The sequence below is a fragment of the Carassius gibelio genome, chromosome B17 (genome assembly GCF_023724105.1).
Source record: "Carassius gibelio isolate Cgi1373 ecotype wild population from Czech Republic chromosome B17, carGib1.2-hapl.c, whole genome shotgun sequence".
Taxonomy (NCBI): Eukaryota; Metazoa; Chordata; class Actinopteri; order Cypriniformes; family Cyprinidae; genus Carassius; species Carassius gibelio.
This window is the reverse complement of record NC_068412.1, coordinates 26,341,705-26,356,128: the sequence shown is the minus strand read 5'-3', so window position 1 is coordinate 26,356,128 and position 14,424 is coordinate 26,341,705. Positions and strand designations below refer to the sequence as shown.

The 14,424-nt window shown below is 34.7% G+C and overlaps 2 protein-coding genes across 3 annotated transcripts; one reads left to right on the top strand and one right to left on the bottom strand.

Annotated features, from left to right (window-relative positions):
* Nucleotides 1-161: 161 nt before the first annotated feature.
* LOC127976321 (glucokinase regulatory protein-like) lies at nucleotides 162-3,556 on the bottom strand. The gene is made up of 5 exons (XM_052580675.1): nucleotides 3,477-3,556; nucleotides 2,441-2,514; nucleotides 2,291-2,357; nucleotides 820-914; nucleotides 162-717 (listed from the first exon to the last, which is right to left on the bottom strand). Exons 1-5 carry the CDS (start codon nucleotides 3,480-3,482, stop codon nucleotides 678-680), a joined length of 282 nt encoding a protein of 93 aa, XP_052436635.1. The 5' UTR covers nucleotides 3,483-3,556; the 3' UTR covers nucleotides 162-677.
* A 2,290-nt stretch (nucleotides 3,557-5,846) lies between these two features.
* LOC127976318 (fibronectin type III domain-containing protein 4) lies at nucleotides 5,847-13,281 on the top strand. Of its 2 annotated transcripts, none has more exons than XM_052580671.1 (6): nucleotides 5,847-6,250; nucleotides 8,795-8,910; nucleotides 9,050-9,254; nucleotides 9,934-10,023; nucleotides 10,590-10,726; nucleotides 12,363-13,281. In XM_052580671.1, the coding sequence occupies exons 3-6, from the start codon at nucleotides 9,065-9,067 to the stop codon at nucleotides 12,405-12,407; spliced, it is 462 nt and encodes a 153-aa protein (XP_052436631.1). In that variant the 5' UTR covers nucleotides 5,847-6,250; nucleotides 8,795-8,910; nucleotides 9,050-9,064; the 3' UTR covers nucleotides 12,408-13,281. The 2 variants fall into 2 exon arrangements, with proteins under 2 accessions (XP_052436631.1, XP_052436630.1); XM_052580670.1 differs by having other exon boundaries at nucleotides 5,847-6,427.
* The last annotated feature ends 1,143 nt before the right edge of the window (nucleotides 13,282-14,424 follow it).

The following is a 14,424-nucleotide window of genomic DNA, read 5'->3' as shown; positions in this document are numbered from 1 at the left end:
ATATTCTATTATGGTATGATCAGCAGTTATTTATTTATTTATTGGTGATCAAAATAACTGATTTTATGGTGGCAATTTCCAAAAGGTTTTGGAGAATTTGCATTGCCATTTTTATAATTAAGATATCAACAGGACAGTAATAGAAATAAGTTAAAGACTGCTTTCAGTTTTTCAGGTAGGTTTAGTATTCAGTTACAAAACACTACAGAAATGTGTGTATGTGAAATGTATGTAATATGCACATTTTATAGTTGGTACTCTACAACCAATTAAACCAGTTAAACCTCAGATTAGATTAGAAAAAAAAACAAAAAAACAAGTGGAATTAAAACTTAATCAGGTGTTGTTTTCTTTCCTCTAAATGCAGCTTCATGTCCTGCCCGAAGAATAGTTTCCAGAATGATTTCAGTTGCACTGCCTCCTTTCATTCGGGATGATCTGCTGATGACCAGAGCTTCTTATGATATTTTTTTTCAATGTTTTCTATAGAATGCCTGTGCAACCATTATCATAGAGTGACCTGGGTGCCTGCCAGTGGTTGCTAGGGTGGTTGCCAAGGTGTTCAGAGCAGTTGGTGGTGTGTTGCACGTGCACAGATGTGTTTATGTCAATGCAGTGTCTCATACTTCCAAAAACAGGATTCAGGAGGAGAGCTTTCTTATGCCTCCGCTCTGCAGTCATCCTCTCTGCAACATATTTAAAGTGAAATGAACACTCCTGCCAGCACGGCAAGAGTGTTAGTATGTTATTAGGCACTTGAAATCAAAATATGAGAGTTTTATTATGCAGAAAGGCTTTGTTTGCATTCTGTAGATCTACCTTGCCATATGGACAGGAATGAATCCCAGAAGCACTAGAGGAAAGACGTCTAAGTGCTTCAGACAAAAATCAAGTTTCCCAGCAACAAATGGAGCCTATGACACAGAACAACATCATGAAGCACATTCACAGACCCGCAGACGGCTTTGATAAGAGCTCGCGTTAATGTTACCTACATACGTCTGAAAGAAATCAAATAAAAACTGCAGAAAATTCCTACAGTACACTCAAAAAAGGTGCAAAAGCTGTTAGTGTTTCAATGCCTTTCGAAAGGTACACCTTTTGTACCTTAAATGTTCATATTTGTAGCAAATTTTTTTTACATATTTGAAAAGGTACCATCAGTGACAGCTTTTGTGCCTTTTTCAGTGATTCAGTGCATGGTCAAAATACAGTAATATTAAAATCACACTTGTCATAAACTATGAAGTGAAAAATGGGGACGATATATTTTTGTATGACTTTGTTTTTATTTGTTGTGGGCTTCATTATTATTGTTATTTAATTAATAACTATTATGATGTTTGCAGGTTTAAATTGACCCTAACTGTTTTAAATACAATTAATCAAAAATCACACTATTAAAAATAGTAAAAAGTAGCCAATGCATATAGAAAACAGATCTAAATAATTTAATATTACAACACAATTCACCAAAAAATTTGAAAACCTTATATAAATAAAACTTAAATAAAAATAAAACTTTTACAAATATATATATTTTTTTCTAAATGTAATTAAATATTTCATTTTCAAAAACTGTGACTATATGCTGTGATTACATTAAAAAAATGAAATATGTTATTATATATTTTTTTGCTTTTGAAGGCTTTTTTGTAGTCACAACTTTTGTCTTTTACTATTGAAATAATGTGATTTGAGAAAAAGACAATAGTGTTATTCAAACAGACGTGCCCAGGATATTCAGGACATGCTTCATTCCTGCACAAACCTGTTAGTAGAAATGGAGGAAATAGATTATGTTTAAATCTGTCAAGCTGAATGCTCTTAAAGTAGTGCTTTTGTTAAAGAAAGCATAATTATTAATATCATTGATCAAATATCTAAATATGAAATATCTACATTTCTAAACATTCTTTACCTCACTTAATTTCCTAATTAACTAGATTAGATTTTCAAATGATAAAATGGGTGAAAATCCCACAGACTTATAATTGAGGACAAACTTGAGCCATATCTAAGGATATGGAGTGAGCAATATTGACTTGGGCCTATAAGCAACACCCGAGCAAGTGTATAGCCATGTGTTAAAAAATAATTTCAAATACTTTAGTCATCACATAGCAACAACTTGGCAACTGCACAGAGCTCTCTGGCACTTGTAGGTGCTGCTCACTTGTTCTTCTGAAAATGTCGAAGAATAGCCTGTTGTCTCTGTTTAGGTTGGTGAAACTGATTTATTACTGCGGTAAAGCCCATAACTTGTTTCACTCTTTGTTCTTGCGTTCACCTTGTACAGCGGGCGAAGTCCCAGCGCTGGCTCGTCCTCTGGAGCCTCCTGTGAGGTCAGCAGGGCCCTTTAAAAACAGAGCCCAGAAATACTGCAGTGTCACACTGGAGTCTCATCTTATGCATCAAATAGACAAGACTGTTTATTCACCTGTCACTTCCAGCTATGATGTATGTACTGATCAGCTTCTGTTTTGGGGCATTCAACATCTTATTAAAGGATGTCTAAGGTATGAAATATGATATGACAAATAAAAAGATTAGACAGTGGGGGAAATGTCAGATAGGTAAATATACAGTGGTTTCTAATTTAATTGTCCTTTTTTTTTTTTTTTTTTTGATAAACCTTTCTTAAACTCCATACCCAAAAGAAATGCAATGTGGCCTGATGTTCCACAGCCACTTAATACAATCAAACTTTCCTCTGGGTCCTGCAGAGACAAAATGTTTTTAGATTTGTTTTTATTTTTTTATTATTGTGTTTTTGACTTTTTAAAATTTCTTGAATTTATTTGAATGAAATGTATTATTTTAAATTAGAGTTATTAGTAAAATAAACAATTAAAATATATAATTTTAATTTTATATATACTAGTTATATATGTAAAATGCTGTATTTAAATTAAATAAATACATTTAAATTAACCTTAAAAGAAAATAAATATTACATTTTACATATGTCTAAACTTAAACTATTATTCCAGATTTTTTAAATAAACACTCTTTGCAATATCCACCATCGTTTGGATGGCTGGTGAACTATATAGTCTCTATGAACAAAATGCACAGATCATTAGCATAGAAGACTCTTGTTTGGAGCATAATAACATTAATGGTTACATATCCTTTTTAAAACCAATAGGCCAAACCTGAAATCAAATCAAATGGATAATGAATTATTTTCTTTTCAAAAATCTTGGCGTCACATCTCCTCAGTATCTCTTTGCCATTCGCTTGATCAATATCTCTGCTGATGGGGTTGCATTTCTCTGTAATGGGTAGAGAGAGCTCATAACACGACTGCCTCGTTAGACGGAGAACCCAGCACTTAAGATTAACAGCACCACTCAAGATCTCCTGTAATTACATTTTAGCTTGCAAGGGAAGAAGATTTGTTGGTCTATTACCAGCTACAGGACATTTGAAATGAAAGCACAGCCAGTTAACAGTGTTTAGATTTCACTCACCTTCATGTGATCATGCTCATCTGACTCCAGTGTTTCAGTGCATACTCTGATTAGTAAACATGCATGCAATGAACTCTGACCTGTCAGCTGTAATATATATAGATCGGGCCAAAGCGCGCATCTAGAATAATTTGATTCAGATCGGAACTTCGGAGTGTTTACATGAATCATTTGATTATGATCGTATCTTCGGAGTGTGCACATGAATCATTTGATTATGATCGTATCTTTGGAGTGTGCACATGAATCATTTGATTATGATCGTATCTTCGGAGTGTGCACATGAATCATTTGATTCAGATCGCACCTTCGGAGTGTCCACATGAATCATTTGATTCAGATCGGACCTTCGGAGTGTGCACATGAATCATTTGATTCAGATCGGACCTTCGGAGTGTGTACATGAATCATTTGATTCAGATCGTACCTTCGGAGTGTGTACATGAATCATTTGATTCAGGGAGTGTGTACATGAATAATTTGATTCAGATCGGACCTTCGGATTGTGTACATGAATCATTTGATTCAGATCGGTCCTTCGGAGTGTGCACATGAATCATTTGATTCAGATCGGACCTTCGGAGTGTGTACATGAATCTTTTGATTCAGATCGGTCCTTCGGATTGTGCACATGAATCATTTGATTCAGATCGGACCTTCGGAGTGTGTACATGAATCATTTGATTCAGATCGGTCCTTCGGAGTGTGCACATGAATCATTTGATTCAGATCGGTTCTTCGGATTGTGCACATGAATCATTTGATTCAGATCGGTCCTTCGGATTGTGCACATGAATCATTTGATTCAGATCGGTCCTTCGGAGTGTGCACATGAATCATTTGATTCAGATCGGACCTTCGGAGTGTGTACATGAATCATTTGATTCAGATCGGACCTTCGGAGTGTGTACATGAATCATTTGATTCAGATCGGACCTTCGGAGTGTGTACATGAATCATTTGATTCAGGGAGTGTGTACATGAATAATTTGATTCACATCGGACCTTCGGATTGTGTACATGAATCATTTGATTCAGAACGGTCCTTCGGAGTGTGTACATGAATCATTTGATTCAGGGAGTGTGTACATGAATAATTTGATTCACATCGGACCTTCGGATTGTGTACATGAATCATTTGATTCAGATCGGTCCTTCGGAGTGTGTACATGAATCATTTGATTCAGATCGGACCTTCGGAGTGTGAATCATTTGATTCAGATCGGGACTGCTTCAGAGTGGTTTCTAGAATCTTTTAATTCAGATTGGCACTTTGGAGTGCGTTTTATAAATATTTTCTTTTATTTTAAATTACCATTACAAAACAACAAACCATTATGGCAGTACAGTTATAAAAACAAAACAATAAAAAAGAAAGTATACACAGATACAAAACATTTAAGGAAATAACCATGATTATATTATAGTAAAAGCGTTGTAGATTACCACTTGTATAACCGATTATCATAGTTATTATAGTTTGTTAAAATGTCATGGTTAAACTGATTGTGTTCATGGTTAAATGTAATATGTAGGCTATTTACCATGATTTAACGACAGTAACCATGGAGGTTTTTTTTTTTTTTTGTAAGTAAAACCATGCTTAATTTTCGGAAGGGCTGTGTTACCAGGTTAACAAACAAAAAAACAAACACACACACACAAACACAAAAAAACGATAAATTTTGCACCTTAGGAGAACACATAGAATGCATTTATTTTAGATGAACAGTTTTAGATAGTTTCCTTATACTTGTCTAGATCAACTCAGAATAAAGAAAAGATAGATTTAGAAACAGATATCTGTTTATGTGAAATTTAGATATAGCAGAAAACAAATGAAATTATTATATTTTGCTATATTCGCTTTCGAGTATTCAAACAATTCAAGAAAACATCTTAAAAGCTGCTGTGATGGTGGTTTAACATAATCAAAATTCTGTGTTTTTTATGTTATATCTAATTATTAATTATGCAAATTATTCTTTTTAAGAGTATTCTGTTCTGTCTAAAATTATATATATCTTTAATGCAGCAAATATTATAATCCCGGTATTCCTTTATTTAATTAGCTACCAAATTCCGTTCTATTCTGTTACATCACATTAAATTCTTATCATGTGAAACTCTTACGTATTTTGAATAATTTATTATCGCAGTATTATATAAAGTAAAGACTATTCTATTTTTTCATAGAGATTATATGTTCTGATGAGATTTATTTTATTGCATTCTTCCCACAGTTCTGTGCCGTTCTGTTCTGTGTCTTTTATGATGTTTGACGATCGATGTGCAAGTTCGAATGGCGTCATAAATATCGCAACGGGGTGTTTTTGGAGAGGTGGCGGCTGTACCGCATTCATGCCGCTGCAGGTTCGTGCGTCACGCGGCTAAAGAAGGTGAATGGGTGACTGCTGAGCTGAGAATCAATCAGTAACTGGACACCTGTGGGTCATGTGCCTGCGATGCAGCGCAGCTGATTGATTTGTATTCTGAAAGCGTCTTACACGAGCGCATAAAGCGAGGAAGGAGAGCGCGAGCTTTGCGATGGTCTCCACGCGTTTACGCGTTACATTAGACGCGCGGTGAGAGGATGTAACTGGTGGCGAGGCTGGCGTTCCGTTGTAGTTTCGATGAAAGGACATAAAAAGTGTGATTTCGCTTTCAAATCATCGAGAAAGGAAGCGTGTTCCTCGCCATTCGCGGATTCGGATGGCAACAGAATGCCGAGGATGATGCTGGCTTAGGTTGTTTATCATCTTCGTGATCACAAGGTGTTGCAAACAAATAACCACGTGATAGCTGGAGGAATGTTTAGTTCAGGTTACTTTTCCGTGGAAATCGGCGTCGCTCATCTGGATTAACTCTTCGGGAAGACATGATTCAGCTAGTCACTTTTATTAGCCTCTTTCTGTGTCTGTTTGGATGCCATATCTGCTCTGCAGGGGCGAGTAAGTCAACTCCTTTTGCCTCTGTCGTACAGTTGGACTCACAATAAAGATAAACGCAGCGTGTTTCCTTTTTATACTTGTTGGTCACCATGACTACAGACAAACATATGAGAAGGCTCTGTTATGTAATGCTTTGAGTGTTTTTAATCGAAGCTCTCCCGGAGCCAGCGGAGAAAGACATTAAGGAAACCTGAGCCAGAGCATATCAAATCATGCCATTTAAGTGCCAGTGCTATAGGAAAAAGTGATGGATTATATTTTCCAAAGGGAAATATGGTCTCAAACTACTGCTTTCTTTGGATTACATATGGTTTCATAATGTTCGTTTCTTATTTTTGCTACTTTACACACATATAACATACATTTGTATGAAATGTCTGGGGATTTTGCTCACTCTTTAATACACTCAAAGTCATTTAAACTACTGCCAAACCTGTAATTGCATCAAACTGCACCGTTAATTGAAAGACACTGGTCTCTGCAGTGCACTTATTCTTAATTAGCCTGTTTTACCAGAAACCATGCACCGTGATGATGTATGTTCGTCTAGCATTGACCTTGGCTCTTTCCATTGAGCTGAATTTCTCTTTTGTTGGCAAATAGCAAGATATAAGGATGAGTGCACTTACTCATCCCTCTGACGCAATGTTTTCTTTCCTGCTGAGTTCTGTAAATGTGTTTGATCCTAAAACACTGGCTCAATTTGCCCTGTCAGGTCACAATTCGTGCTCCCATTAGGGACAAAATTATTTACAAGGGGGTGTAGGTTTGGCTTTGAAATTGACACACAGATTGGGTTTAGTGTACTGCTATTACAGCAGGGCTCAATTATGACATTTTAAGATGTACCACTACCATGTACAGAAATGTACTAAAAAATTATTGATTTGTACGTGTAATCAATATGCACTTATTTAAACCTATTATTTAAAGAAAATGTGCTAATGTGCATATTCACAGAAACCGTATTCAGTAGATGTTGACCTTTTCTGTTGATTATCCGCAAATCATTTTGCAACTGCATGAAGTATTGAACGAGAAGGTGTAGACTGTTTTGTGTTTGGCTCAATCATCTCAGTCATTTAATTCTATTCTATCTACCTCTTGAAGTAATTTATGCCAAAATATGCATGAGCTTTGGTCAGAAAGCATACTTAAGAAAATAAAGATGTCGGTGCAGCTGAACTTACATAAAGCTGTTAACAGCGAGACCAGGTTCAAGCATATATATATATATATATATATATATATATATATATAATTGAATATTGGTAAAATGCCAAATGTTGAAAGTGTAATTTTCATGTATACAAATTACAGCACATACAAGTTTTGAACCAAAAACCCTTTTCTGAAATTTTTGTCGTGAGAGATCTTAAGTCTTTATGTATTATGCCAATAATTTTTTTTTGTACCTTAAGGAGTTGTTTCTACCTTTTAATGTCACTTTTATATGATTGCAATTGAGTTGATTCAATCTTAAATAATATGTTTGACTTGAAAGACCGCTTACAAACACACATGCACACACATTCTATTTAAAAATCATACATCATAATCTACAATCAGATACATATTTTATATACATATTATTTTGTGTATTTACATGCAATTATAATATTTATAAGATTTTTAGCTATGTTGTATGATTGTTAGTTCATATTTATTTTATACAGTCTGCTTCACAATAAAAGTTATTTCTAAGCAGATTTACAGTTAGTTATATTGTAGCAGAAAATCATCCTTTAGTGTTTCTAATGTCTTAAAGTTCCTACTAAAGAGATTAATAAAAAAAAATGGTTAAAAGTACCTCAGTGCATTTGTATCTATGCTTCTGTTTTGAATAATTATTTTTATATTAACAATATGCTGTTGGGTGCTGGTTAAAAACCAAAAGTCCTTTTCTGTCAAACTGATTGTTCATGCTGGCGGATAAAGTCAGAGATTTGGCAAAGAAGAGTTTAACACTAATTCTGTCCAACTGAGTCATGCTGATCACATTAAGGAAAAGAATTCAAATTAGAATTAATTTGCATAATGTCCCGGCAGAGTGAATCAGCTAAATGCAGAAGTGTTGCATATTTATGAGCTGCATTATTGTAGTTGTTCATTGAGCCGATGTCAAGTTGGCCTTCAGATGTCTTGGGGAAAATGGAGACAAAAAACAAAACTAAAGCATTTAAAAACAGCTCCCAAACATCACCCTTTTGCATGCTACCGTAACTAGGTTTAATCTTTTCAAACATGGCGTTTATAGAGTCTGAATGATTTATTAAATAGTCCAGTTTTAATTTCAGTTGTATATGTTTGAGTGCATCGGGTAGTTGGTCTAATAAATGATTCATGCTGGTGATTTGTGCTTCACAGACCGCCCTGCTGCTCCTGTCAATGTCTCTGTTACTCACCTGCGGGCGGATTCGGCCACCGTGTCCTGGAATATTCCGGAGGGAGAGACCGTAATTGGCTTTGCCATCTCACAGCAGGTCAAACAAAGTTATTACAAAGAGATACAGCCCTACGGACCATTACAATAATTTCAGAAGTCTGACATTTAATATCTGCAATAAATTTACCCTCTGATGAATCCTCATGTGCTTAGACTTAAACGCGTGTGTGTTTTAGCGCCTGGACGGCCTGATGCAGCGTTTCATTCGTGAGGTGAACACGACCAGTCAAGCTTGTATACTTTGGGATCTGGATGAAAACACAGATTACATCATCAAGGTCCAGTTTGTCGGACTCTATGGAGAGAGTCTGGCCAGCAAAAAGATTCACTTCAGGACTCTTAAAAAGTCTGAACATTTTCAGTCCACCATGATGGATCAAGGTAAACATGTCTGTTTGATATTTTAACTGGACTATAGCATTTGCTACAATATCATACATTTAATAAAGTACATTTCATGTCTTTATTGTGAAATTATATGGAAGCGTGTTTCTGAAAATAAAAATTATAATTATGACTTTTTATCTCACAATTCTGACTTTTCAAGATCAGAATTTCAAGATTTAAACTTAGAATTCAGGTTTTTTTCTCGCAATTCCAAGTTTATTTAGTAAATTTTTTAATTTTTTTCCCACTGAATTCTAAATTAACATCCCGTAATTCCATTTTTTTCCTGCCATGGAATAATAAAAAAAAAACTGTATCTTGCAATTCCAAGTTTATGCGTCACAAACAATTCTAAATTTATATATCACAATTCTGACTTTTTATCAGAATTTCCTGCAATTCCAAGTTTACTTGTCACAATTCAATTTCACAAAAATATGTAGCATTTGACATAAATCATTAATTAATCTGCTGATGTATTTCCTAACGAACAGGAAGTTTTTGGCCATTTTTACAATTGAAAATATTTGTACATAATATATCCGATATAATTATTTTGAGAACATAATGAACACAAAGCATGAAACAAATTCCACAAAACATTTTATTAGTATGTTAATAAATAAGCTAAACAATCCTCTAAGGCGTGTTGTTGTCTTGTTTACCTGATCAGATGACCCTGCGGTTAAGGGTTTAGACATGTCCAGACACCTGCAGACTGGAGAGATACTGATCATCATGACTGTACTGCTGATGTGGGCAGGTAAAGATTTAGTTACACATAATCATCATTATTAAGAAGTAGTCTGGTTGTAACTAGATTGATGATATTGATTATCAAAAGAAATAATTCTGACTTGTCCTTCTTTCTGTAAACCCTGACATATGATATAATAGTCAGAAAAATATATTTTTGAAATGGAACAATTTACAGAACATTTAGACAAAATATTAAAAAAGCTGGCATGTGTTTTTGAGTATGTCATAAGAGTCTCATCATATTCAGTTAATACTGTAAGGCTATTTATGGCATGTTAACAATGATCTGAGGAGGTTGTTTTTTTACCATAAAAAAAAAAAATCCGATGACAGAAGGTATGCAGGAGACCGGTTCCTCAGCAAACTTTTGATTGTGTTGATAACTCCAAATATGATACAGTGGGCTTTATATGGTTTTGAATGAGAATGGAGAGTTTCCTTTTATCAGAGCTGTAACATTCTTTAAAACTCAAATGTTACATTTTGGCATCACTGGAAGATAGTGTGTTGTTTGAATGAAACGTATCAGATCCGTGTCCCGTGTTCAATCTGATCTCTGTATCACTGCAGCTGTGATCGTGCTCTTCTGTAAGCAATATGATATCATCAAAGACAACGACTCCAACAGCCACAGTAAAGAGAAGAGCAAGCCGCTGTCTGGCCAGAGCACTCCAGACTATCACCACGGAGGCCTGCTGGGCAGCAAGGTGAGACCTTCACCACTCATCACATATGAGCACGCTTTCTATACATTCAGCAAATATTTATCAAATACAATTGTTTTGCATTTTAATTCAGGTTTATGAAAATGCCTTAACTCGTAATAGCCTAATCAAATAATGGTCAAAATGATCAAAAAGAGATGTTAAATTTACATTCTCATTCTTCAGAATACACAATCTAAAATATTAGATTTTGTGTGAATATATGGCAGTTTTGTTAGTGTAGAAACAGGCTGTACTTTATGTCTGCATATCGCATATTTCTGTAACGGGGCTGATGAGTCGTGAGACGTGCAGATCCATGTTCAAGCTTTTATTATACAGAGACGTGGTCATAACAGGCATGCGTCAAACACTGGCTAACGGGTTTATAGAGGGCAAGACAAAGACTATTCCTTGTTCAAGAAAGGGTCAAAACATGAGGAACAAGGCAAGGCAGGAAAAAGACTTAACTATGAAAACTAGAAACTAAGACAAAACAATGAAAACAAACACAGAATGGCTTGGTCTCACTAGGAGAGGGATACGCGCAGAACAATACTCAGCCGTGTGTGAGAAGTCCAGTGCTTATAAAGCGTGTCTGAAGATTGTGCTGTGTGTGTGTGTGTGTGATTGTTCTCAGGTGCATGGTGTGATTGCTATCAGGTGAACTTGTGATTGGTGCAATGGATCATGGGAAATGTAGTCCAGGGTGTAGTGTGAAAGTCTGTGGAGTAGATGATGACCTCTGGTGGTAAATAAACTGAAGTTCAATGACCGGATCATGACAATTACATTGCGTTGTAAAGTATTGTATACGACATGATTTAAAAAAATGCAGTAGGTTAGTATTCTGTAGATACAGAAAATGTGCAATTTTTAATAAGGTCCGATTAGTTAACAAAATTTATTATCATGAAGTGTTACTAAAAATACTTTATTTACATTGTCAGTTTATATTAACTAATATAGTTAACTATTCTTAACACATGAAACTTAATTGCAAAATATTACTGAAAACTGCTTTAGGAGTTTCATTGTGTATTTGTTAACTAATGTAAACAAATGGAATCTTATTGTATGATGTTACCAAATATTGTGTTTTAAAGTAGTTTTATTGTTGGTTCATGCATGTTAACTAATGCAGTTAACTGATATTAAGAAATGAAACATTATTGCAAAGGATTACAGGAAATTATTATTAGTAGTATTTTTGGTTGCACATTATTTTACAGTTAGGGTACTTGGTGTACTTACTAGTGCTGTCAAATCATTAATCATGATTAATCGCACCCAAAATAAAAAAAATATTGGTTTACATAATATATGTGTGTGTGCTGTGTATATTTATTATGTATAACAATACACACACATGCATGCATCCATATATTTAAGAAAAATGTTATGTGTATATTAAATCTATTTATATATTATATTAATTGTATAAATATATACATGTAAATGCATGTCAATATTTTTAAAATATATACTGTGTGTGTGTGTGTGTGTGTTTATTTATTTTAACATTTAATATGTTATCAAAATGAACCTCATTGAAAACGACTGCCTCAATTGTACTAGTTTTCTCTTCAGGTGTGGTTTATTTCCCCATTTCATTCTAATCTCTTGAACTCTTTTGTAGTTCCAGAGGACATCATCCTCCATCAGCATGATTAACCTCGTTTAACCTCGGCATCATCACACATCAGCGGATCAGCTCAGCTCATCTTCTGATCTACAAGCGTTAAAGGCAATACTAACATGAACCTCTCAGCCACATCGGGGAATTGTAAGGTAGTATACGGGTATTCAGTAGTACACTATACTCCAATAAACAATGTCCTGGACGATGAATATACTGTACCTCTTTAACTAATACATCAACTGTAATCAATGTAGGAGGTATCGGTGCTATGAATATGATTGTTAAAACACCGGCAGCCGGAAACAGCGGTTTAGATGTGTGATGATGGATTCTGTGTGTGAATGTGTTGCACTGAAAGAGGTTTAATAATTGTAACAATTAAAAATGTGGCATTTCTCATTAATGTGTAAATTATGACTAAAGTCATCATCAGCCACAGAAGTGGCCTTATATTATGCATTATTAATTTCTAACCACAGTGAACAGCATATCGGTGGCTTGTTTTATGTTTTTATTAAGTATTAACACTGTTATTAAATGTTTCACACTATTATAGCGTTGACTGTTGAGTGTTCAACAGTGAGGTTTACAGGAGTGTCCATGTTCATAAGAAATGGTTTAGTGTGACATTTCTGTGCCAGATTAGCTCAAAGTTTTGAGCTTGTAAATTAAGAAGTTAGTAAAATGTCTACCCTGTCATTGTAATGTGCGTAGTTCAGAAAATACTTATTTTATTGTTCTTTTTTATCTTGATTCTCTAAGACGTTTTGAGTAAGTTAACTACACTTAGCTAGTTTAAGGCAAGAGATAAAGAATGTAGTTTAAAATCTGTACTTCATTACAAAAGTTAAAAGCAATGTTTGTTAATATTCTTGGTCTCAATTCTACTTTCCAATAAATGGAAAATGAAAAACCATGTGTTTTGTCTGTCTGGATTGATTATTTATTTACTTAAGTTTTTTGAGAGCCAGAAGTATTTTTTATTTCATTTTTTTTTTACAATAGGCCTATTTGAATTAAAACGGTTTCATTTTTCTGTTAAATTATTCAGTTCAGTTCATTTTACGTTTGATGTTTTCTTTTCAGTGTTTATGAAATACTGCTGATAGATGTCCATGCCTTTGAAACAACAACAAGATTAAAGGGTTAATTCACCCAAAAATGAAAATTATGTCATTAATGACTCACCCTCATGTTCCCAACCAGTAAGACCTCCATTTATCTTCAGAACACAGTTTAAGATATTTTAGATTTAGTCCGAGAGCTCTCAGTCCCTCCATTGAAGCTGTGTGTACGGTCTACTGTCCATGTCCAGAAAGGTAAGAAAAACATCATCAAAGTAGTCCATGTGACATCAGAGGGTCAGTCCCAATTTGTTGAAGCATCAAATATACATTTTGGTCCAAAAATAGCAAAAACTACAACTTTATTCAGCACTGTCTTCTCTTCTGTGTCTGTTGTGAGAGAGAGGTCACAAACAAAGCAGTCTGGATATCCAGTTCAGAACGAATCATTCGATGTAAACGAATCTTCTTGCACCAGTTCACCAAATCGAACTGAATCGGTTTAAACGGTTCGCGTCTCCAATACGCATTAATCCACAAATGACTTAAGCTGTTCACTTTTTTTAATGTGGCTGACACTCCCTCTGAGTTCAAACAAACCAATATCCCGGAGTAATTCATTTACTCAAACAGTAAACTGACTGAACTGCTGTGAAGAGAGACCTGAAGATGAACACCGAGCCGAGCCAGATAATGAACAAAACATTGAGTCGTTTATATATGTATGTATATATAAAATCAATTAAATGTTGTAAAGTTCTTACAGATTCCTTATTCTACTTTACACTCTCTCTCTCTCTCTCTCTCTCTCTCTCTCTCTCTCTCTCTATATATATATATATATATATATATATATATATATACTTCATTCAACAAAACCATAAAATTGAAGAAAATCATCTAAATCGGTAAGTGGCGTTGTTACAAAAGAATAAAAAATAAAAACTGTGGTCCTGGAACTGCGGTCCTGAAAGCGCGGCATCCGGTTGTGCAGA

Excerpts from the sequence above, each read along its gene's own strand:
- LOC127976321 (XM_052580675.1), bottom strand. Across the intron at positions 915-2,290 it reads GACTTCGCCCGCTGTACAAG|GCTCCATTTGTTGCTGGGAA; the intron begins GTGAACGCAAGA and ends TCTGTGTCATAG. Across the intron at positions 718-819 it reads ATTCCTGTCCATATGGCAAG|GAGTGTTCATTTCACTTTAA; the intron begins GTAGATCTACAG and ends CCGTGCTGGCAG.
- LOC127976318 (XM_052580670.1), top strand. The coding sequence starts at position 6,355 with ATGATTCAGCTAGTCACTTTTATTAGCCTCTTTCTGTGTCTGTTTGGA. Across the intron at positions 6,428-8,794 it reads TATCTGCTCTGCAGGGGCGA|ACCGCCCTGCTGCTCCTGTC; the intron begins GTAAGTCAACTC and ends TGTGCTTCACAG. Across the intron at positions 8,911-9,049 it reads GCTTTGCCATCTCACAGCAG|CGCCTGGACGGCCTGATGCA; the intron begins GTCAAACAAAGT and ends TGTGTGTTTTAG.